The sequence below is a fragment of the Temnothorax nylanderi genome, unplaced genomic scaffold (assembly GCF_030848795.1).
Source record: "Temnothorax nylanderi isolate EJ_2023f unplaced genomic scaffold, tnyl_v1.0 TNYL_tig0965_pilon, whole genome shotgun sequence".
Lineage (NCBI taxonomy): Eukaryota > Metazoa > Arthropoda > Insecta > Hymenoptera > Formicidae > Temnothorax > Temnothorax nylanderi.
The window spans coordinates 24,828-48,902 of NW_027250027.1; the positions used below are offsets into that span (position 1 = coordinate 24,828).

The following is a 24,075-nucleotide window of genomic DNA, read 5'->3' on the forward strand; positions in this document are numbered from 1 at the left end:
CGAGCAGAGCGAAAGACCATAGGTAATGTCCATAGCCACGAGCCAAGAGATACACGGGTTGACCTTTATCCTCTGGAACGCATGGTTGAGTCAGCTTTGCGGCTTCAATATACAATATAATAGATATACACAAAAAGGTAAACGTAATCTTAGTGAAAAGACCATTTAATAGATGGTAATCTAATGAGAAGTATATTTGCCAAGACTCTCGCAAATAGATCCTATTATAATTCGATGAACAAGTGCCGTTGAATATTTCAAAATGAATGTAGTTTAAAAAGTTTGACATTTCACAAGATATGTTGATAACGTATGGTAAATATGACATTTTAATGTTTTAAGGCAATTATTGGGCAAATAATAATGCTTTTAAATGACCCAATTGGAAAGTATAATCGATTTTCCTAAAAGTAAATTACATAACACGCTTTAAATATTGAAAATATTGCCTTAATCGATAGTATATCTTGTGCTAAAATCATGTTTCTGTATTTTGTAATAATTCTTGCAAGTTACGATAATGTGATGTAGTCTTATAATTAAATCATAACCATAACGATGCCTTTACTGAAATACTTAATATGACAATTATATCACATACATTGAAATATGTCTTTATTGTTAATTGTTATTTACAATATAATAATTAGAAATTTTTGTTTATGTGGGATTATTTATACATATCGTTAAATAATTCTCCTCTAATTCAAATAAAATGCTGAATGAAAAGTAGAACGATGCGCCTTTTCCGCGAGATCTTTCAACGATCGGAAACCGGATGCGGAGACGAGAAGCTTGAGATGAGGCGAAAGCTCGAAAGTACCGTCGACAGCCGCTAATAACCGTAACGACCTCTGAGGCATAACAAAGTGAGTCTAAGGGTGACGCAGCGAGGATAAAGGTTGTGGGGGTTGCGAAGGGATGTCCGCCCCTGGACAGCGTTACCCTTGCACGTGCCTCCTTGAGACAAAGTTCTCCAACTCCCCCGCCTCGCTTGACCCTCGCGTTCGCCAAGAATTACAAGTCAAAAATTATGCTCCGTCACAATTAATAAGTGACTGACACGTGACGGAACGATATAGTTAATAGAAGTTTTACGTGTACCCGAGAATACTTACTACTTACCCCAACCACGAATCACAATAACCATGTTAAACGAACAAGAGCTAAGCTACTTGCCTCGTTCAAGTTATTACACTTCTTTTAACTAAACGTCATCGAAAATTTCTACACTAAATTTATACTTGTTTGTTAATAAACTTTGTTAATAAACAAATAATTAAAGTTTCCTAAAAATACCACACTCATCTTTGGCTTATGACAGTGATTCATCAGTCAGATGATGTTAAATAATTAATAAGCTGAATTTGCAAAAATTTATTTATTCGAAAGTAAATTATAATAATTTTGATTGTTTTTCCGATTTAATTAGCATAACATCATGAAAAAAATTCTCTGTGTTAAAAATTTCTATAAAAAAATTATATATAATAATATTTTATATGTTCATGTGAATAAAATTTAAACGTAAAGAATATAAATATATTTTACGATAAAATGATAACGAAACGATTACTGTATCGAAATGACTATTCCTTTCTGTTTTCAGACTACTACACGCTTTGTCGATGTTATCGGTTAGTCTTCGGGCAATGCGGGCAAAGACGATAAAGGAATAATAGAGATTTATCCACCTTCAATATCCGTGACTGTCCATGTCATTGTATGCTGTTACTTTATATTGGAGGAGCAGCGAGACTTTTATATACGGCGTGATTTTCGTTTGTGAGGTGTCAGAGAATACGACTTACCGCGTTGCATGCTCCTATATTCGAGAACATTTTCCAGGCCAGAAACTCGAGACTGACAATAAATAGGATATTCGCGACTGCAAATTGATTACGTTAGGTAGCTTAAAGTAGCTTACGGAATAATAATAGAAAATACAATACGTCTGTTTATTGTTAGATAGGCGTGACATAATCTCTCGTTAATCCGCTTAACTTATTAATATACGACGTTATAAAATTGCATGTAGATATGCTGGTTAAATGACGAGTGCAACTAACAATTAGTATTTTTTAATAATAACTGAAGAAAATATTTTTAAATGTGTGTGTGTGTGGGGTGGGGTGTGGGGAGACATGTATCTTTCAGCTTAAAACTGTATCAAATATCAAAATCTGATTGCAAATTAAAACTCTGAAATGTATATTGGAATATGGCAATTGTCATAAATTATAGCTTACATATAATATTCACTAATATTTTACTAGTCATTTATATTATATCGTGCATATTATACACCAATCAGCGATTGTTCGTATCGGACACTTAAATCGCTTTTATAAATCCTATACATCTATAGATTAATCTATAAAAAAAAGTATAATAGGAGTTACGACATTAAATACGTTAAAATTTTAATTTCCAAAGAAATCAAAATAGTACGTGTTTTAAGAAAACAATATATATATATATATATATATATATATATATATATATATATATATGTTACTATATATATATATATATATATATATATATATATTATATATATATATATATATATATATATATACCTCGATAAATTCCTTCCCATTTTCCTTTGACCAAACATACGGTGTAGCTCTCGGATATCTCTCGGATAATATCTGACTCGCAATCGACAGAGGCGCAAGACGGAGAGAAGATAAATCTAAAAGACCAGAGGCATGGAGCGCTGACACATACATGCGCCATCGATTATTTTGAGCAGTTTACTTCGAGGGTGAACGAGGCTGTTCCATAGACCTAGAGCACACCCGATAGATTCCCTTTATTTGTATGAAACCCGATTTTAACGTAGGGAGAATTGTATGGCGGAATGTCACACGTCTTTTTGCGTTGATCAGTCCCGACTTTGCAGAATCCAGCGATTTCTCGTCGCTCGACGTCGCGAAACGAGTCACCTGTGTGTGTCTCTCGACGCAGAAGATCGCCTGTTCGGCACCGAGCCGTCCGTTCTCCACAGCGTGATCCTCTGGAAAGAATAGTCGATGCCGAACTGATAGAGGCAGGCGCACGTACGCCGCGCTGCGCCGCGCGACGGACGGCTGGAATCCGTCCGGGTGACACCCGTTATACGTGCATTCGTAACGTGGAGTTGTGGAGTCGGCTCTCCGATATCGAGCGGGAGGCCCGGCGAGGGGTGCTCGCACGTGCGCAGGCTCCCACCTCCACGACCTACCACCTCCGTCGTGGTGGATACGTGTACGGGGGAGGAACGCGCGGATGTCGCGGCGAGTGGAAGAGAGAAGAAATTCAGGGCAGCGGGCCGTCGCGGAGCGAGATGGACGGTGTTCGAGGAGCGATTTCGGCGGGGTTGGAATTGGGTGGGCCACCACGGATGTCGTTTGGCGCAAAAGAGAGAAGCGCGGGGTGACGCGGCCGGCGCGCGGCGAGGAGCAGAGGAAGCAGAGAGCTTCCCCTGTACGCGGGAAAGAGAGAGAGAAAAAGAGAGAGAGAGAGAGAGAGAGAGAGAGAGAGAGAGAGAGAGAGAGAGAGAGAGAGAGAGAGAGAGAGAGAGAGAGAGAGAGAGAGAGAGAGAGAGAGAGAGAGAGAGAGAGAGAGAGAGAGAGAGAGAGAGAGAGAGCGGAAGATCTATCTCTCGCGAAGGGAGATAAACGATGTTCGAGGATAAAGAGAGGGAAAAGGAACGAAAGTAAACGAGAGGAAAACATAGGGTGGAGAATGCCGGACGATGGATGGAGGAGGAAGGTAACAGGAAAGCGGTCTCCCTGCTCGCGAAAGGCTGGACACCTCAATGGAAAAGAGAGCGGTATAGGTGCCCGATGAGAGAAGAGGACAGAGGATCGTGAGCAATCGTTGGCGCGACGAGGATAGACCACCAGGCGCTGTAAAACCGATACTAAACGAAAAAGGAGCGAGAAAGAGAGAGAGAGAGAGAGAGAGAGAGAGAGAGAGAGAGAGAGAGAGAGAGAGAGAGAGAGAGAGAGAGAGAGAAAGGGAGAAAGAGGTTCCGCTATTATAAGAGGGTCGAAAGAGGAGTCGCGGTAGCGAATGGGACGGAGAATGGAAGACGATTGAAAGAGCGAAGGAGAGGTCTTGATGGCGAACGGAGGAGACCTTAGGAAGGAACACGGTGGGAGAAAGAGATAGAAGGAGGGAGTCGGGAGTGCGACGTCGGTGGATGCAAGAGAGGGGCGGAGAGTGAAGAGAGAGAGAGAGAGAGAGAGAGAGAGAGAGAGAGAGAGAGAGAGAGAGAGAGAGAGAGAGAGAGAGAGAGAGAGAGAGAGAGAGAGAGAGAGAGAGAGAGAGAGAGAGAGAGAGAGAGAGAGAGAGAGAGAGAAACGGAACGGAACGGAACAGGGTTGTTCCAGTGTGCAGCGGGCGGGCATCGCGGCGGGGGCGCCGTTCTGCTGCTCCTGTATATCTATCCAGGGTTATATGCACCATCCACCGCATCCTAGCGACCACGACGGCGACGACGACGGCGACGGCGACGACGACGACGACGACGACGACAACGACGACGACGACGACAACAACGACGGCGGCGGCGGCGGCGACGACGACGACGACGACGACGGAGACGACGACGGCGACGGCGACGGCGACGGTAACAGCGACGGCGACGGCGACGGCGACGACGGCGACGACGGCAACGACGACGACGACGCCGACGGCGACGACGACGCCGACGTCGCCGGGAAGCAAAAGGATATCAGTCGCGTCGAATACCCGAGCCTGTTCGTAGTAGCGGCGTACATCAGCATTAGTTGTAGTAGTAGTAGTAACCGTAGTACACGTCGCGGACTAATCTTATCAGTCTGCAATATCGTGAACGTCAAGTGAAAAAGTTTGCCGAGACACAGCAAGAGGCAAGAAAAAGAGGCGGACGTATAAGTGCTAGGGAAAAAGCGGAGGGAAGGGAAAGAGCCTGGTGAAGGATCGAGTACCGCGGTCACACGCAGGTAGGTCCATCCAGAGGGAGGCATCGGCAAGGAGTCGCTCCTCATCGCCACTCTCCAGCATGACCCAGCCTTAGTACGGCTCTCCTGTCGTACACCCTCCGCGGCGCGACACGATACGACACGTAGAAGAAGGTGGTGGAGGAGTCGGAGGTGCTGGCGGCGGCGGAGGAGGAGGAAGAGGGAGCGGAAGGGGCCAGGAGGGAGGAGAGGGTGGAGGACGCCGAGGAGGACGGAGAAGAAGAAGAAGAAGAAGAAAGTGGCGAAGGAGGAGGAGGACGGAGAGGCCTCGCTAACGACGGCGATCGTCCTCGAGGGTGCGAACCACCGACAGCTGCACCACCGCCGACGACGACGATGATCGTGACGGGCCGTGATCGGCGTACATGTTGGAGGCGGAGGCGCCGATTGGCGTTGGTGACTCTGCTCTCCGCGGTTCTAGCCTTCGCGATGGGCCCCCCGTTGTCCTCGGGCCATAGACCGGCGCCGAACAACCCGATCACGTTACACACCACCACGAGCAGCACGGTGCCCGGTCTAGTGCGGTTAAGTAACGGTACCAGCGTGTACGATAGCAAGAACAACGGTGTTAACGGTGTCGCGGCTCTCGACGGGAACAATAGGACTAACGATAACGATACGGACGTCAAGAGGCCGCTCTTCCCCGAGGATCTGTTCACCACCGAGCAACGGCGCCACGGCGCCGTGATACTTCACATATTCGGCGTGGTGTACATGTTCGTCGCGCTGGCGATTGTCTGCGACGAGTTCTTCGTGCCGTCGTTAGACGTGATCATCGAGAAGTTCGACATCGCCGACGACGTGGCCGGTGCTACCTTCATGGCGGCCGGTGGATCGGCCCCCGAACTCTTCACGTCGATCATAGGCGTGTTCGTGTCGTTCGACGACGTCGGTATCGGCACTATCGTCGGCTCCGCCGTCTTCAACATCCTTTTCGTGATCGGCATGTGCGCTATATTCTCGCGTACGGTGCTGTCGCTCACATGGTGGCCTCTATTTCGCGACTGCACTTTCTATAGCGCCAGTTTGCTCACCCTGATCTACTTCTTCCGCGACAGTTACATATATTGGTACGAAGCACTTGTTCTCTTTGGATTCTACTTGGCATATGTGAGCTTCATGAAGTGGAACCAGCCTATGGAGAAATTAGTCAAAAGGATACTCTACAGGAACAAAGTGACCCGGGTCAGGTCTACCGATCAGCTGATGCCCTCGGTATGTACGGAATGTATACGCCGCGAGCCGTGTACCGTATACCGCCGATCTAGGAAAAACGTCTGACCCTGTCTTTGTCTACTTTTACACCGATCGATCAGTCTGTCTTGTTCTATAATTTCCCTCTCATTCTATCCCCGTGTGTCGCGTCATCTCTTTTCATCCATCAACCCCTTTCCATCATAGATACATGTCACTGTTGTACCGCCGCCTCTCTGTCTACACGCGCTTTCCCTCTCCATCTATCTGTCCCTCTATTTCCCTCCACCCTTTCTCTATACTCTCCCCCGATTTCCCTGTCTCTCTTTCTCTGTCTCTCCTTCCTCATCCTTTATGCCCCCTTACGTACATATTTGCACAGGTCTCCCCTCTACCCCTTATACGCTACCGTGACTTTATATTTCATGGAGGAGCATAGCGTCGCGTGACTTCACCTACTCGCACGACTCGCTCGTGGGCGGTGTTTTGTCTCGTGGACGGACATTGCCACGTTTACTTTTTTCCCCTTGCGGTTTTTTCATTTTGCATTTCGAGATGAGTAGCGACTAACCGATAGACCTTGAGCACAGCGTGGTCAAGAGAGGCGACCTTGACCAAATCACGGAACTTGTATGACAAATGGATGGCCAAACTGCGCCTGATTTAGCCCCGCAGTAGTTCTCGGTTTCTCTTTCGTACGTTCTATTTTACGGTTAATAGATAAATTGATAAATCGATACGCCGAATCCGAAATCCACAAATAATATTAGAATAAGTCTTAAATTACAGGAAGCACATACTTAACGGCATTACGTAAGAGTGCATGAGGAATACATGTAACTATTAGTCAGCTTTGCACAAACTTGGCACTTTGCAAGCGCGAGTTTTCGAGGAGAAATTGATATTTGAATGAAATGACATGATAATCCTAAGTGCATTTTGAATCGCATCAATCATAGTTTAAGACACATGACCCGCTTACCTCTCGCATGTAGGCCAAGGGAGAGATATCGAGATATATCGATTGTTACACTAACGGCCCCCTCAAAACACTTTCTTTTTCCTCGTTAGACTCGTAGGATGTATATTTTATATTACTCTATCTCCACTATCTCTAAACTATATATGTTTGACATTAAATAGCAACGATACAGGTGGTTCGTATTCAAATTATATAAGCGTTATGTAAGCAAAAGATTATATGCGCTTTGGAGAAATAAAGTTTACTCAGGACCAACTTCCAACTGGCTGGATTTCGATCATCTTTACGCGCGAGTCAGCGCGCGCTAGCTGACTAATGTTTATTCTGGTAATGGTGTCTCGTACAAAGAAGCGCGATTCATAAGCGGAGGAAGAGAGTCGTACTCAAGGTCGTCAGAGACGTCACGAGCACTGCGAGCTTCTCCACGTTGAAGTTTCTTTGACCTGTCGCGAAAGAGTGCCTTACCGCGGGGTGTACAAAGGCGAAACAATACGCGCCCCCGGACTTTATACAAATGTAGAAACTTTGCATTATGGGAAAACTAGCTGTTGTGACAACATTCAGTGCTAGCGTAATAACAACGCTAACTCGCATAGTGCGGACGTCAACAACGAGTGACAGCGAGTTTTGTTATATTCCGAGTCGCCGGTTGCGTTATCAGTATCTCAGTATCAAACGCGTTTTTTTCCACTCGTGCTTAATCCCGCGAGGTTATCAGTTATAGTGATTGAGACTCGAACGTTGCATAATCTCCAATTTATGCCGCAGACGAGACTTTAGCCTATCGGATCAGCGCAAGATGTTGTAAATGAATAGTTCTACGTTTTCGTAACGACTGGTCGGCGATCGATTCGCTCGCAAAACCCCGAATGATTGAGGACCTTTCAACCCAACGCTTCGTGGGCAGAGTGCGTTTTTGTGCCAATCGATTTTGAATCTTGCACGCGAAAAAGAAGAAGCAGGCTGCTGAGCGAAGAAAAAATTCGTTATGGGAAGGGCACGTGATAATGACGTGATAATGACGATCTCGAAAGAAGGCCATCTTTGGCATTAACGCGTGGAAAAGACGTGTTAGACTTTAATTACATAAAAAAGATTATATAACAATTTTCTGAATACAGTAAATTGATAATCTAAAATGCGTCTCGCGTAGGGGAGACCGGGGCGAAGTCGTCACTATTTTTTCGGTGCCGATTTTTAACAACAAAACAAATAATGTTAGTAAAATGTGATATACCGTTGTAAAGAGTGAACCCTTGGCTACAAAATTTATAAGGACATTTTTGGTCTACGTCGCTTTGTTCAACTGGTATAGAGTGAAAACGACAAAGGTGCAAAAATTGAAATGTCAAAATTGCCGCGGCGGAGTCGTCACTCCATTCTCGGACTGAATTTTAAATGAAAATTCATAATTCCGGTCATGAAAAATGATAGGATACATTTGATTAGAAATAGAAAAATGGAAACATTAATTAAAAACACGATGGCGGAAAATAATTACAAGAAAAGCGCACAGACTTATGTGCCCTACGCTCGCACGAAATGCACTGTTTCTCGTCAGCTCTATTCTGTCATCTCTGAGCACACGCAGCACATATTATCCAAGTCCTCGTCGGGATCTGACCACTACTGCTTCTTTGACTTTGATTTTCGCCCGAAGTTTCCATGATATGGCTTGGTGACGACTTCGCCCCGGACACAGATTTTAAGTTTAATCGCTCATGAAATATTAGAAATCAACGAAAATAAAAAATTTTCACTGGATTCGTGTTCAGCATGCATTACTCTTCAGAATCATTTACCTCGAGATTCGGAGAGAAAATAATATTTAAAATATTTAAAATTTTCGACGCGCAAAAAATTTTACTTTTGACCTCCGAAAACACGTTTGCCTTAATGAAAATCACAACATGGCATATAATCTCACTAAACTCCGTTGGTCACATGGGCATCATAAGTAGTGTTTACAATATTAACCCTTAAATGCCACACCTCTCAAGAATCTCGTAAATGACACATGGGGTCTAAAAGACTCCAGCATGAAAAATGTCTCCTTACTTATTGATTTTTTGATATTTAGTTATGAAAATTATTTTCAATGTTGTTCAAGGCTTAGAAAAGAGAATAAAATGCTTATATTGTTAAAATTTCAATTTCAACATAGTATAAAAAATTAAGATCGCCAACAGTTAAAATGTTGGCTCCAAAATCAAAAAAATAAAAAATAATAAATAAATAAATATGAGCTCCATATTTGGCGGGAACATTTGAAAATATATCATTCTAAAGGGTCTGGGCCCGCTGGACCCCGGGTGGCATTTAAGGGTTAATGACGAGTTCACACAACATACAAATTTTGAGATAATTGTAGTGACGACTCCGCTCCGATCTCCCCTATATATATAATTGAAGTTTTTCTTGTTTTACGAATTGGAAAGATTACATATATAAGGCTAATTTTAGATAAATTTTGAAAATTATTACGCGAGATGTAAAGAGATCTCTGTCTTTGACATATTTATGCGATGTAAAATGAAACATTATGGATCTTTTTCTTCAAAGTTACAATAATAAAGAGTTAAATATGTCACAAAAACTAACGAGAGAAGTTTCGATTATATCAATACAAATTAAATACAATACATATGCTAGATATATAATTATATGCTAGAAAAGCAGGTACGTAATTACAGCTAAAGTTATATTAGATTTTTGTTGCAAGTTTCCAACGAATTTTTGATATTTGTTTGATTTTGATTGATTTACGTCACTCGAAAATAATGTTTCCTGCAGCCACATTAATTAACCTAATTATTTCTGTATACAAAAAGCGTGATATGTAATCATTGTGTCACTTATGGTATTCTAACAACAACATATTCATATTTGCACACATATAATATACATATAAAAGACACGATACCCATTTAGAAGATGCGAACGAGATCAATCGTAATTGTTATTCTATATTCTAAAAGGTTCACGTTATTATGCTTTAAATGTTAAAACGCACGTGCCGCCTATATGATATATCGAATGCACACGTAACTTTCATTGATGCTGAAATAATGTTTTCTTTTAGAGTTCATAATATCTAATGAATAACAGAATAATTTTGAGAGATAATAATACACGATATATACGATAAAAATACGTATAATGAATAATGGAGTAGCTTCGAAACACTCAAGTTAAATTTAAAATACCGGGAAAATGTCGCAATCCGGAAATACGTAATCCGCTTCTTCGAAATTGAGACGGAATCTGTTTTACCTTTATTCGTCTCCCTCCGGTGTCGTTTACGCTGACATTCGGGAAGGCTTAACTGAAATTTTTCTTTTATTCCTGCAATGATTGTTTGTCACGGAAAATAAGATTACAAAACTTCGATGGAAGCGGTATTGGCGTGATATCGATTGACGGAGAGGGCCGTTTCTCCTTAATTTCATAGACTCGTATTATTTCCGTTCCCGGTGTCGCTAATAATTCGAAGTACGGAAATGCGCTTCTGTCAATCACGCAGAATGCCGAGAGTGCGAAATATATCTCTCTTACTGACACTGACTGGTGATTATTAGAAGACCGCAGATCACGCGATAACTGCATAATTGCATCCGACTGACAAGTGATTGAAGCATTCCCGAAATTGCCCGCGTTAAATTTATTGCGGTAGTGCGACCTGCTATTTAGACGGTTCCTAGACAATTACGGTGTGCGTATTAGAAAGTAATCTTGATATATCGTTATTAATTGATAACATTTTCCGTAAATTATCCTAAATATATCATTAATTCATTATAATATTAAACGGCGATATCACAGAGAATCGTATTATTATAGTTCATAATTGCACTGTGCATTTATTTACACGTTAAATCGTAAAACTTTATACGACAGTTTGAATCGACGTGATCAAAATATCAATACTGATAAATATTACATGAGATAACGTTACACACAGTTTAATCACTGTCTCGCATTCTATACGCACATTACGGTTAACGCGGCGTTTAACACTTTGCGTGCAAAGTGTTACTATCTCGACTCGCTGAAAAGTTCTTTTTTCCTGCCGTACGGTGAACGTGCGTCCGAGATTATAATTAGACTCTGATATCGTTGTGTCTATTAATATCAAGTGTATCAAACTAATTCTGCGTGTAATATCGGTATCATGTTTGCAATTAAATCGAGATCAGAGGATGCGATAAGAATGATGCCTATTGCCGTAGATCCATAATTACACAATAAATTTACAACAACGTAGATTGTTTTTATGCTGATCTCAATTGTCTTCAATGCACACGCGCGTAATCATTCCTACGAAACTGATGACAAAAGCACTGATATAAATGTAACCTTGACTCATCTCGCACAAAAAAGTCTCAACGACATGTCATCGGCTTTATTAAAATAGATACTGTCTAGTCAAGATGAAGTTGTACATGCGCGATCGTACCAGCTGCGCATATCCAATTGAACTTTTAAACTGGCCGTTATTAGTCTCTTATTGTTCTTTCTACAGAGTAACGCCGTATGCGAAACTCGTGCGAAATATATATACACGTACAAGAGAAAGAGAGGCGGCGGTTAGCAATAGAATGATTAAAAGCTTAATTAATATGGCCATCACGGGGCTGGGATACATTCGGAGTACTTAAAATTCCACGCGAAAGACCTTAAACACGAAATCCAATAACTTCGCCGGATGAGCGTCCGCTCGTCGCGACGCGACAACGGTCTTCCCGGTGATTCCCTCCCGGTTTATCCAGCCCTTGAAAAAAAAAAGAAGAGAACGCCTCTTCTTTTGACTTCTGAAATCTCACTCGGAGGAGTTACGGCATTGCAGTGCGCCGAGGCTCTCTCTCCACCCATCGTCGAATCGATTCGACAGAAGCTCTTCCGCACGCTTCCATCGTCTCGGCGAACGCCCGTGTTGCAACCGTTGCGCGTCGGTGTTTCAGTCCGCTTCGCTCTTTCTTCTCCCTGAGTTATAACGGCCGACGGGACGTATATATACACACGGGGGAGCATTACACACACATAATGCGCTCCCGGTGGGTGGATGGGGAAAAAATTTACGGGCGAGATAGCACGAATTTAGTCATCAACTTGAGCGACCGCAGAAACCCTCGGATATTTTACGGCTCGTGTCTGATACGTCGAGCACGTTACGGGATTGTTATTAAGTTCGGGTGTAGACGTACAGTGAACGTCTCAAGAGTCGCTTTAGCATCCATTAGAATGTGCTTTCTTAAGGCGTTATACAAAAAAACGTGTTTAAATATTCATATATCATCATAATAAATGTACTACAGTAAATAAGTAAATGCGCGTCGAACAATAAACGATAATTAGCATTGAGCATGTTTTTCAGATATTAAAAGATAAGCATGATTTGACTTAACGATGAAAATGTTAGAAATGATACTTTTTATATCACTTTTTATTATCAAGCATAAAAGATACTCGAGTCAATAGCTCTCAATTAAAAGTTTTAAGAATACATGTAGGAATTTGTTCATTTACAATTTTTTAAATATTTTATTTTCTTTTATTCTTTTCATAACGGATTTGAAATTATATAATATTTTATGAATGAAAAGTTTATATCGATATTTTTTACCTTTTAAACTTAAACATATAACGGAGTTATTAAAATATTCCACCGTGTCCTAGATATGATATTTTAATTCGAGAAATATTTATTTGTCTATTCAAAAAACATCGGTATGATCCTGCGCAAATAAAATCAATTATCGTTGAATTTAATCGAACACATTTAATAAAGTACATTTGAAAATTTTAATTTTGGAAATTCACTTCTGGATTGCGTAGTGTAGCGTGCAACGCTAAATCACGCGCTCTTTTTGCTTAATCGGTTATCGCAGCGTAACAGATTACGAGTTTGTAAATATAGTAAATGAGCACATCGATTTAATTATTAACGCGTTATGCGCGCGCAACTGAGCGTAGCTTTTTTTACTGCCACATCTCTGCATCGCATCTCTATCTCGTTGCAAACAATTTTGCATTTAAACAATGAGCAACGGTAATCGCTGCCAACGTGTCAATTATTTGCACACAAACACATTTAACGCCGAGCGCAGATTCTTGCCGAACGGCGTTTAACGGCGTATATATTTTTGCAGCTACAATTCTTGGTGCAAATACAAATACAAATGCAGCGTCCGCGCTCCAAGTATTAATACTACTGACGCTATCGCTCTGTGCCTTTGTATATATAGCGCATAATAATTAACAACCATATTGGTTTCTTGTAAAACCTCGACCTACTTTTCTGCCGAACACCGAGTACGTATCTCCTTTGTATACTGCCATCGAGCATATATTTCTTTAATCTTTTTTTAGTACAATGTCGCGCGTTCTCTCTCCCCGTTTCAAAGATTACTCAAACATCGTGTACACACGTTTGCGTGTTTACCGTATAGAAAATGACTCTATTATTAAGAATAAGCCATTTCGTAAAGTGGAAAAAAAGTATTTATTACGAAATTAAATTGTTATTACTACAGAAGCTAATTCTATGGCAGTTGCTATATTTTATCGTGTACGCCAGATATAGTGTAGTTGCTTAATGGGTATTAAGCAACTTAATGAATATTTGAGGACTCGGATTATGAAACAATAGGCGGTATAACTGTAAGCCAGGAGTCTTATAGCTTGCCTTAATTAATGTTTTGTGAAAACATTCGCGACACAGTTCTCATTAGTAATGGAGATAGCCTTCCGGATGGAATCACTGTCGAAATGTCGCGCAGTCCCCGTATCCCGTCTCAGTGATTTTTGGCCGTATATAATAAAGAAACAACGCGACGCGCGGCGGGAATTTTCACGGTGGAAATATGGAAATCGAGGGCGCGGCCTCGTCGCACGATGGCGCCGAGTAAATTGAACAATAATCCGCAGACTCGGCGGCCGCTGGGGGGGTCAGCTGGTAATCGCGCTGGGGTAAGTGTCGCGCTAAGTGGAACGTGGCCGTAGCGAAATAATGGCGCGCGTTAGAAAAGTCACAAGTTCTCGGTCCAATCGGGCGAACCGATATGCCTCGCGAGCTCCCTCGAACGCGGGCAGTTTCCCTCCTTTCCCTTTCTTAATAATTTTAACGTGCTAAATATTTACCCCGCGCGGGTCAGACACTTCTCAACGTTGAACTTTATAAGGCCAAAGTTGGGGCGAGATAATCTCACCGCGGATTTTAGTGGCGTGTGTAACGCCGGCTGGCAGCAATCGTATAGTACCACTAAACTTGTGTATCGCGATGTTAGACACGATATTACATTTTATTAGATCTCTCTAAGAATGTCCAAGATAAATATTAAAATGCGCACGAAAATAATAAGAGCTTTATTCCGGTGGAATGAAAACTTCAGCAAGTTCGATAGTTGATTAAAATACCACGACCACAGCTCGTGTAACCATCTTGACTTTAAGCACTTTGCGAACGCAAACACCCTCTCTCTCGGAAGTATAATACGCTCGGACTCTCTCTGAACCGCTTTGGAATGTTATTCTTCAAGTAAGCGCAGCATAGATATAGGTCGGCGCCTGATCGATCACAACCTCATAATTGCCGTCGTAAATCTTCCGTCATAATCTGCTCCTTTGTCTCGTAAAGAGGGGAAAAAAAGGGAAGAGAAAATATTCGTGCCACAATTGAGAATTAGACCGTCCTCGAGGGGGATTTCTCCTGGACTGAAAAAAAAGAGTAAAAGTAAGTCTCTTAAAAAAGATAGAACGATAGACAATGAAAATTATCGGTGCGGACCGCGAACATGTTGTGTTAAATTGTACGGTAGTCCGCCGGTGGATTGCCGGTAATTGTTACAACTCGAGTAGGGGAGACCGGGGCTAAAACGTCTACGGGGTAAATACGTCTAATCAAATATCTCGGAACCTGTATATTGTGCGAACTCGCTATTAACATTGTAAACGCTGCTTATAGTACCCATGTGACCAACGGAGTTTCGGCAGGTTACCTGCCGTGTTATGATTTTTACGAGGGCAAACGTGTTTTCGAAAGGTGAAAGTTACATTTTCTGCGCGTGGAAATTTTGTAATATCTGCAATAATATTTGCTCTCCAAATCTCGAGGTACGTGATTATAAAGAGTAATGCATGCTGAACACGAATCCAGTGTAGTTTTTTCATTATCGTTGATGTCTAATATTTCGTGGGCGATCAAATCTGAAACTTGTGTTTGGGGCTAATCGGTCAGTAAGCAGTCCGGGTGCATTTCCAAGGCATTTTCGGGCTCACTGCATATGGAATATGGATGAGACGGGAATTACAACCGTTCAGACACCGAATAGAGTCATCGGACGTCGAGGAGTGAAACAAGTCGGGCGAGTGACTTCTGCGGAAAAAGGAACCCTCGTAACTATTTTTTAATAATGTTTCGCATAAAAATTTTAAATAATTTTTTATATTTTTCTTTTAAAAAACAATTATTGCATGTATCCTATTATTTTTTAGAATTAGATGTACGTATATGTATTGAAAATGCAGTGCAGACTGTTATACCCCGGCATTTTTGAGATTTCAATTTTTCCACCGTTGTCATTTTTGCTCTATACCGGTTAAACAAAGCGCCGTAGACAAAAATTTCCTATATAAATTTTGTAGCTAAAGGTTCACTCTTTACAGTGGTATACCACATTTAACTACAATTATTTATTTTGTTGTTAAAAATCGGCACCGAAAAAAAAACGGACTGTTTAGCCCCGGTCTCGAGTAGGTATAGCTGAAACGCAATTTCACCCGCCGCAAAGTGATGATTCTACTTCCGAAGTGACACATATATGTGTACGTACGGCCTCTGCGAAGTATGATTTGGGTCAATATCGCTCTCACGTACCTTTTTTTTTTACTTTCTATCGGGGAGTAACTTTGCGCAATGCGCTTAATCGTAATGATCTTTTAACGAGAGTCAGGATTTTAACAAGGTTAATCTCATTAAGAACTTATACGTAGTTATCCTCGTGTGCAGAACACGCTCGTGTCGCGATCGCAACATAAATGCTCATCACGTAAAGTTTTGCGTTTCTAACGTTTCAAATGGTCATTATATGACATATCTTTTACTATTTAATTCTTTAAATTATCAACTAAGGAAAATTAAGCAAATAACTCGCATATATTTAGGATATTTAATCAAATCATTCTTAGCGGTTAATATGTTCGGCCTTCGGCCATCGCTTCTTTTATGGATATGCATTTACACGTGCTTTGAATGTGGAGAAATGAAGATATACTTCTCAGCTTACACCAAACAAGCTTAAAAATGGCACATTAATCTTAGCATGCACTTTCTATGAATGTCACATATGTTTAACTATAAGGATTCAGACACCGTTTCAGTTTGCCGAGGGGATTTTATTTATTCACTCACCCTCGAATGTATTAATTAAATTACAAAATGCTCGCTCAAAATTTTATTGAGTCTATGTGGAACGAATAATAATGTGTAATCATGATTTTCATTTAATCGTCGATTTTCTTTGCGTGATTTCGAGAGAAGGATAAATTGGTCAAAGAAATTTTATCGATTCTTCCTAGTCTATCGTTGTCTATTCTTCGTATTTTTCACGCTGATGACGATATCGATCTTACGAAGGGATTCTAATCCAGCCGTTCGTTTTACTCGAGATTATCCTCAAGATCGAGACGCTTAAAGAACGCCATAAATTAATCAGATGGAATTATCGTTCTGCAACAATCTCTTTTTCGTTTGCCGACGGCGACAGTGAAAGCCAAACGATTACTCGCCTGAATAGGCCCGAAAGAATATGCGTGTACCGATCTCTGTCATTTCCGACATTTTTATTCCTTTATTATTCCTTTATGCTTTTTCTACGCGTCTATCTTTTTATTCACGGGCAGTTCTCAGCGGTGCATTATGCTGCAACTCGTCGTGGCCTGTCGTTACGGAATACTGCAATACGCTTTGATGTTTCTGCATTAAATTGTGTTGTTAAACTAGTTTGTTCCCGCTCGAGTTATTTTAGATTACGTCCTCGTAAAATGTCGCTCCGCGCGCATTACCGCAACAATCGGTATCGCTACAACTTTGGTGTTTTCTAATTAAATATATTAGATCGTTCAATCTTGTCGCGCTGGCAAACGGCAGGAAGCTCGTTGGTGAATGAACGCCCATTATAATACGTAGGTACCAAGGAGGACAGAATTTAATGCAGTTTGACTTCTCACAAAAGACAGCGTACCGCTCATCGCTCTATTCTCATAGGCATCCCGTTAATTACGAAGCGCGTTTGCAGTCATCTTTATGAATATTGGCTAAGTTTCGCCGGGATTAATATCGTCATTATTATATTGCTTATTGCAGCGACGATTCGTGAATTATTTACGCGCTAGTAACACCACTTGATAATCTTCGAGATAAATCTCTCGCGTATTCTCAATAGTAAAAATATTTGAAATGTAAAGAATTGAAATTGATGGAAAGAAATTGGTTTTTCTTATTGCTTAAAGTCAGATATCAGCGTTAGTAATATTAGATACGCGTATTAGAAGTGTAAAGGAGTATTTAATAATTAAAATAATATGAGGTAGAAGCTGTTTGTCAGAAATAATCATTTTATTGCAATGCAATTTAATGCAGGTCTGCGGGTAAAAAATTAATATTTTATTTATATATTTCTCGACAATGGAAATAGCGAGTCGAAATAAATGTCAATGTTGAGTGTTAATTCGCATGTAATCCGTCCTTCGCATCGTTTAAGCGGTTTAAGAGTGATATCAGTTTATTCCTGATGATGGATAATGTGTGACGTTCGCGGTTTACCACTTCCATTTAAATTTCTTTTTCAATATCCCAAAGTGACGGTAACTTGTCTCGAAGCCATTATGCGTTCGTGCCCGCGTGAAATTCATCTTGCAAGGCAAGTGCTTTAATTAAATGTCAATCCAATGTTTTCTTGCATCATTTGACGTCGATCAGCATCGCTTTGCGTCTCGGGCTGCAATTAAAGACGTGTTTCAGATCAAGCGCGTACTTTTACACTTTTGGAAAAAGCGTATACTTTTATTTTTTATATCGTATATATACACATATCATATGCATGTCACGCAGCTTTCCCACTCGTGATAAATGCTACTTTCGATTTTTTTTCTTCCGCGCAAAAAACATCAAATCTCGAAACGAATTACGGCGTGCCTGTGACAGCATCACGGTGCTTACGCGAACAAATATTTTTACGTAACGTGCAAACTATGCGAGCATATACATACACGTACACACCCACGCGACGCGACGCTTTCACGAGTCAGCGCAAATAAAACGAAGTCGTGCGAGTTAGATGATAAAGACTCGGCTTTATCAAAGGCTACGTATTGCAGCTGCAATCATAATTCCATGATAGCGGCTTTGAATTTCATCGACGCTATTCATTTTAATCGTTATAGGATTGATACTTTTAGCGCTGCGCTTATAAAAAAAATAGATATGCAAAAAATATATGCTCCTGAAAAAATAATTCTCTGCAATTTTAAACATAAAAAGCTAAGGTTTCTTCTTTTTCCTTCCACATAAATGCCGACTGATCGAATGTACGCGCTTTAAAAGATATGGTTAGACCTAAAGCAATGAGATCAAGATCGGCTACGTCGCGTTTAATGAATTTAATTGTTAGGAATGAAATTCGTTTATCGAATTATTACCATTTCACATTGTTCAGAACATCAACAGCAATATACACGACATACGTACTTTATTGACACGAAAAATTTGCGCATTATGTAAGCTTGCAACGTGCAGTGAGGGAAGAATAACACTTGGAAAAATATAAAATCCGAAGCCGAGACAGCCAAAGTCACGAAATCTCTCATTATCTCAGAATCATTACTACAATTGCATCTTCTAGTTCGAAACTTTCGAGATATGCCGTAACTGCAAATTTGTGACTGCTGGCTTCTACGATTTTCACATATTTTTCTCAGTGTTGTCTGTGTACCAGTCAATGTTTAAGCTTTCGTAAGCACCGCATCACTGTTGAACTGTTTGTTAATGTTATCATGAGCCAGCTAAGAAACATGAACTGATTGTCGTTATTGTGATTGTAACTGAATGTTTCTTGCTTGCAGCACCAGAGCGCCGCCCAGGCATTGGTGAGTCGCATGGTCTCTTTCTTTTCCTTCCTCTGTCTCCGATTTCTTACATGCATATTTTATGTACAGCTTTCTATCACTCCGTTTTAAGTTGCTGTCACTAATAACCTTTCTCGTGGTGCGTTAAAATTGAAGCAGGTAATTGTGTTTTATAAATATTAATTTTTATTATATACAGGGTGTCCGGTAATAATCACCGAACCTCTTGTATTCAAGTAGAGTGAGTTAAACCGAGTAGAAAAGTCTTCTACCATTTTGGCAATACTTGCTGAGAAATCAATTGAAAAAGATCTACTCTAGTAGAAGCGTGCGGCAAGAAGAGACGTCCCATTCTCTCAAATATTGCGAATAGAAGACTTTTCTACTCGGGGGGTTTAACTCACTCTACTTGCATACAAGAGGTTCGGCGATTATTACCTGATAACCCTGTACATATAACAAATGTGTTGATTAAGCCACGAGAAGAGGTTGAATAAATTAACGATTCTCCTTATTATAAATCAAAACTGCATCATGATATAGATGTGTAGAAACTTACACCACCTTCTTATTTATAAAATGTTCTCTAAATACACCCTGGTAGAAATTTTGACTGGGCGCTTGCATGGCACTGACCAGCGTGCCACACTGCCACTTCAGGAGCTGGCATGGCACGCTGGTAAGCGCCATCCTCGAAACGTCACGTTTTGCCCGCTAGCGCCACAGATCTAATGTGATGCTGGCATGGCGCTAACATGGCGGCAGTAAGGTACTATCATAATGCAGACATGGGACTAGCGAGTTTTTAACGTGGCACGTGTATGGCGCTAACATGGCGCCAATAAGGTACAATTTCTAAATCCATATAATGCATTTATTTAAAGATTATTCATTTAATTAGTTATTTTTAACAGACTGTCAATTGAACTAATAATATTTACTACTCCTAAATTAACTACTATCTCATAAATTAGGAAACATTAAAATAAATATGTATACAATGACAAACGTGACTCTATATCAACGAGATAAAGGAAGTGGTATTAAGTTTAATAGGGTGATAAAATGACACCATTATAATTAAAAATAAAATACCTTATATTTGGCAAATAATCGCAGTCTTATTACATCGACAGTTTTACAATTATTATTAATTTTCTATGTTCCAGATAAAAAACAAATACTTTGTACTTCTTTTCACTTAACACTATAACTATAAGGCCTTTATTCGCGAGTACACCTAAATACATTCTAGCTCATCCTATCTTATTGTAAAAGTTCATGATAGAATTTCAGTGGTATACCCCAGTACAGAAATCGATAAAATTAAATTTTAATAAAAAATAAAAAATGGAGCAATTTATGAAATTGGAAGAAAAAACGCAATTGAGCGCATCTCGCGTCTCCCTTTGTCTATCAATGGAAAAAAAGGCAGTCGAGTGTATGTGTCCGTCGACTATTAATTACTGATTGCAGTAAGTACGCAGAAGCAGCTAGAAGACTGTACTTTAAACTAAACGAAAATAGAACGCAGAAATAGTCTCTAAGGTGCAACTCTCCGTAGGTCCTTACCCCGCAGATTTACTACAGTTCGTTTTATAAATATCATTTTGTCGAAGTCAAGTTAAGCTTGCTTGCGATATGATGCTCAGCTTCATTAGCTGAGTCATATAAATACTCATTGAAAATAATAATCAAAATAATGTTCACGATACACATTTTTAATAAATTTTAAATATATAGAACAAAATAAAGAACAAAAAACTCACTATTTGATAGTTCTGATTCTGGTTCTGGTTCAGATGTTTTTGCAGTTGGTACAATAATACTTTTTTCCGTAACATTATTCTCCAATAATTTTGACCTTACAGCCATAAACTTCTTCTCCGACAATTTTGATGACTTCATAGCAGATTTATTTTTATCTACAATTAATATAATATAATATTAAAACCTGGATTGTGTTTAGTTGGAGTTAAGTTAAATAATATTATTCTACATTTTAAAATGCATCAAACCTGACTGACTGCAAGATTTTTTTGTGAACACAGGAATTTCATTAAAAAGATTTTTAATTTCATCTACATTTTTTTTCAACTTTTGTTGTCGGTAAACTGTCTCTGCTTTTTTTATTTTTTCTTCGTCGTCTTCCGAATCTTGCGAAAAAGCAGTCTCAGTTCGACCAAGAAGTATCAAACGATCCATAGCTTCTGTGAATGTCTCTGAAATAATTATTTTATTACATTCATTGCGATTAATTAATAGAAACCTATAAGTTAATTAGTTTACCATTTTTAACTAAAATAAAATTTTTAACTACATAAAGGCATTTACAGATCGACGCAATTTAATTATAGATTTAGAATTTAGTTTTAATTTTTGTGCATCACCATTATGTGCGTTAGCTGTGATCTGTTGGATCGAGCTAGTCTGTGAACACCTTTGTCAGTTCGGATATAATATTCATAAGGTTCTTTTATTAAAAAAAAAGGAAATATTATTTGTACATACTACATACTTGCTTGCCCAACAATGTCAATATTGTAGAATGGCCATGAGTCTGGTACTTCAGATTCTTGTTTCACCATATCGTGGAGTTCATTGATGTTCTTTTTTGTATATGGAGGAGGAAGAAACGGAACTTTTAATCTTTTTGTTTTCTCGTCTCAGTCAATCCAGGCTGAAGGGACAATATCAATTTCTTTCGTGAGACCTTTTCTCCCACGTTTAACAAATCTCACAATTTTAAATCGATAAATCATTTTTTCGCCGTCGTCGCTTTCAGACATCTGTATAAATATGTATAAATTATCCTTTACATGACACTGATGATGTTGGTCACACTTAATAGCAACAAGAAAAAATTTGGAAAAATTAGATGCAGGTCACAAAATCTAAATTAATATCGCACCGGTATAAGGCTGCGTTCGGAAACATCACCCGAGTGCACACGAGCAATACTCCGCTCTCTTTCTATCTCAGCGAGTTAGAAGGAGAAGAGAGTATACCCGTGGGTACCCGGGTGACGTTTCCGAAGCTTAACACGCGCGACACTCTCAATCAAACTCTAGTACACGGCAACACTAATTACGACGCAAAATAATACACGAAATGGTACACGCGGTTGCAAGCACGAAAAACGCGAGAAATGGTGGATTCGCGATCTCGAAATCAGGTCGCTGCCACGTAGTCGCCTGCGTCCCTTCCACGGTCGCGATCTCCAGGAGCCTGCAATCTCAATCCGCGATCCCCCGAAGCCAACGAGACTATCCCGGGGCCTCTCGCTCTCCATACCGACCACCAACACCAAAGTAAGCCTTCTCGGCAGTTAACGCGAATTATGTACGAGTCGGTACGAGCAAGAACGCGACCCGGAGGGCGGTGTCGTGGCTTTATTCACGCGAAATGTTCACGGCAACCTCACCGAAAATGTGTTCTTCTTTCACATCGGCTCGTATCCGTCCGGGCTCGGGTCTCGGGTCTCGGCAGCCAGCAGCAGATAACGGCGCGATAACCTCCAAAATTTTTACGTGCCAACGCCGGAGAACGACCGCGAAAATGCGCTCGATAGAGGAATCGATGACGTGCGACGCGCCCCTCCCAGGCGCGCGGCCCTTCGGCGCGATAGCGCGGGCCAATTAGGGACGGGCTCGCAGGCCCGCGATATATCCCCGCGCAGTGCTGTCAGCAGCGTTACGATAGATGTAGTTGTAGCCTATCAGTTCTTCTAAAACTGATTAGCGCCCAATTTAATTATTTATTATTTATTGCCGAACCAAATTATTTATTTACCATTTATTTATTATTATTTATTATTATTTATTATTTATTATTATTATTTATTATCATTTATTATTTATTATTATTTATTATCATTTATTGCCAGATAAATTAGTAGAGCCCTGCCAGCCGAAGAACCCCGGCCGCGGCAGGTGAAGGATAAAATAATCCTGTCTCAATTTTAACATACGTACATATGTTAATAATTTCTAAAACAATTAAGAAGTCGATCTAGAAGCCAAAGAGAAGAATCTCGACAGCACCTAATGTGGCGCAAGTGTGGATCGCATTAGAAACTCAGTCAAATCCAGACCTGCGCCCGTTCAATTTTATGTAAATGCCATATTAGGCGCGGACATGGCCCTGATATGGCTCTTTCCAGTTTTTTAGGATAAGGCTGTGGCGTGGCAAACTTGCATGGCGCTGACAAGTGTCGTGGCGCTGGCAAGGCAATTTCTACCAGGGCAGCGTTTTTCAAAATTCTACACGTAAACTAGAATATATAGCAACTTAATTTAAGTTACATAAATAACTTAAGACTTATAAATTAATTGGACGACACAACAATACAATGATTGAAATAAATCTTAGTTATTTAGTTATAGTATTGTTCTTTATTACAAAACAACATTACACATTACTTATATTTTATAATTAATGTTACATTACAAAAAGAATAGTGTCCTCGGATGAATAAGGTAAGCTGGATCAAGAAACCGGGAAGTTAGAAACTGAACCTTTAAACTTTGCGAAAGCGCAACGATTTTTACGCGCCGCTCGTAAACCAACTTTTAACAAATTCTATCAAGATTGAGCTTTCTAAACTCGCTTTATAGTCTCGCTCTTCAAAGACATCCTAAATATCTGAAATCTATTTTATATTAATAACTCCCGCGATCCAATGGTTTATTTTATAACATGGGACACAACTGTTATTATATTTCATCAAGTTTAAAATTTCTAGTATATAACGCTATATTACCTACAATTAATTACAATCAA

At 40.3% G+C, this 24,075-nt stretch overlaps 1 protein-coding gene and 1 long non-coding RNA gene across 2 annotated transcripts; one reads left to right on the top strand and one right to left on the bottom strand.

Annotated features, from left to right (window-relative positions):
- The first annotated feature begins 5,330 nt into the window (after positions 1-5,330).
- LOC139786153 (sodium/potassium/calcium exchanger Nckx30C-like) lies at positions 5,331-19,411 on the top strand. Its single transcript, XM_071725300.1, has 2 exons — positions 5,331-6,209; positions 19,291-19,411. The coding sequence occupies exons 1-2, from the start codon at positions 5,331-5,333 to the stop codon at positions 19,402-19,404; spliced, it is 993 nt and encodes a 330-aa protein (XP_071581401.1). The 3' UTR covers positions 19,405-19,411.
- A 962-nt stretch (positions 19,412-20,373) lies between these two features.
- Positions 20,374-22,999, bottom strand: LOC139786152 (uncharacterized). The gene is made up of 4 exons (XR_011722193.1): positions 22,718-22,999; positions 21,812-22,082; positions 21,312-21,515; positions 20,374-21,218 (listed from the first exon to the last, which is right to left on the bottom strand). It is a non-coding gene; the product is annotated as an uncharacterized lncRNA (long non-coding RNA).
- Between the last annotated feature and the right edge of the window lie 1,076 nt (positions 23,000-24,075).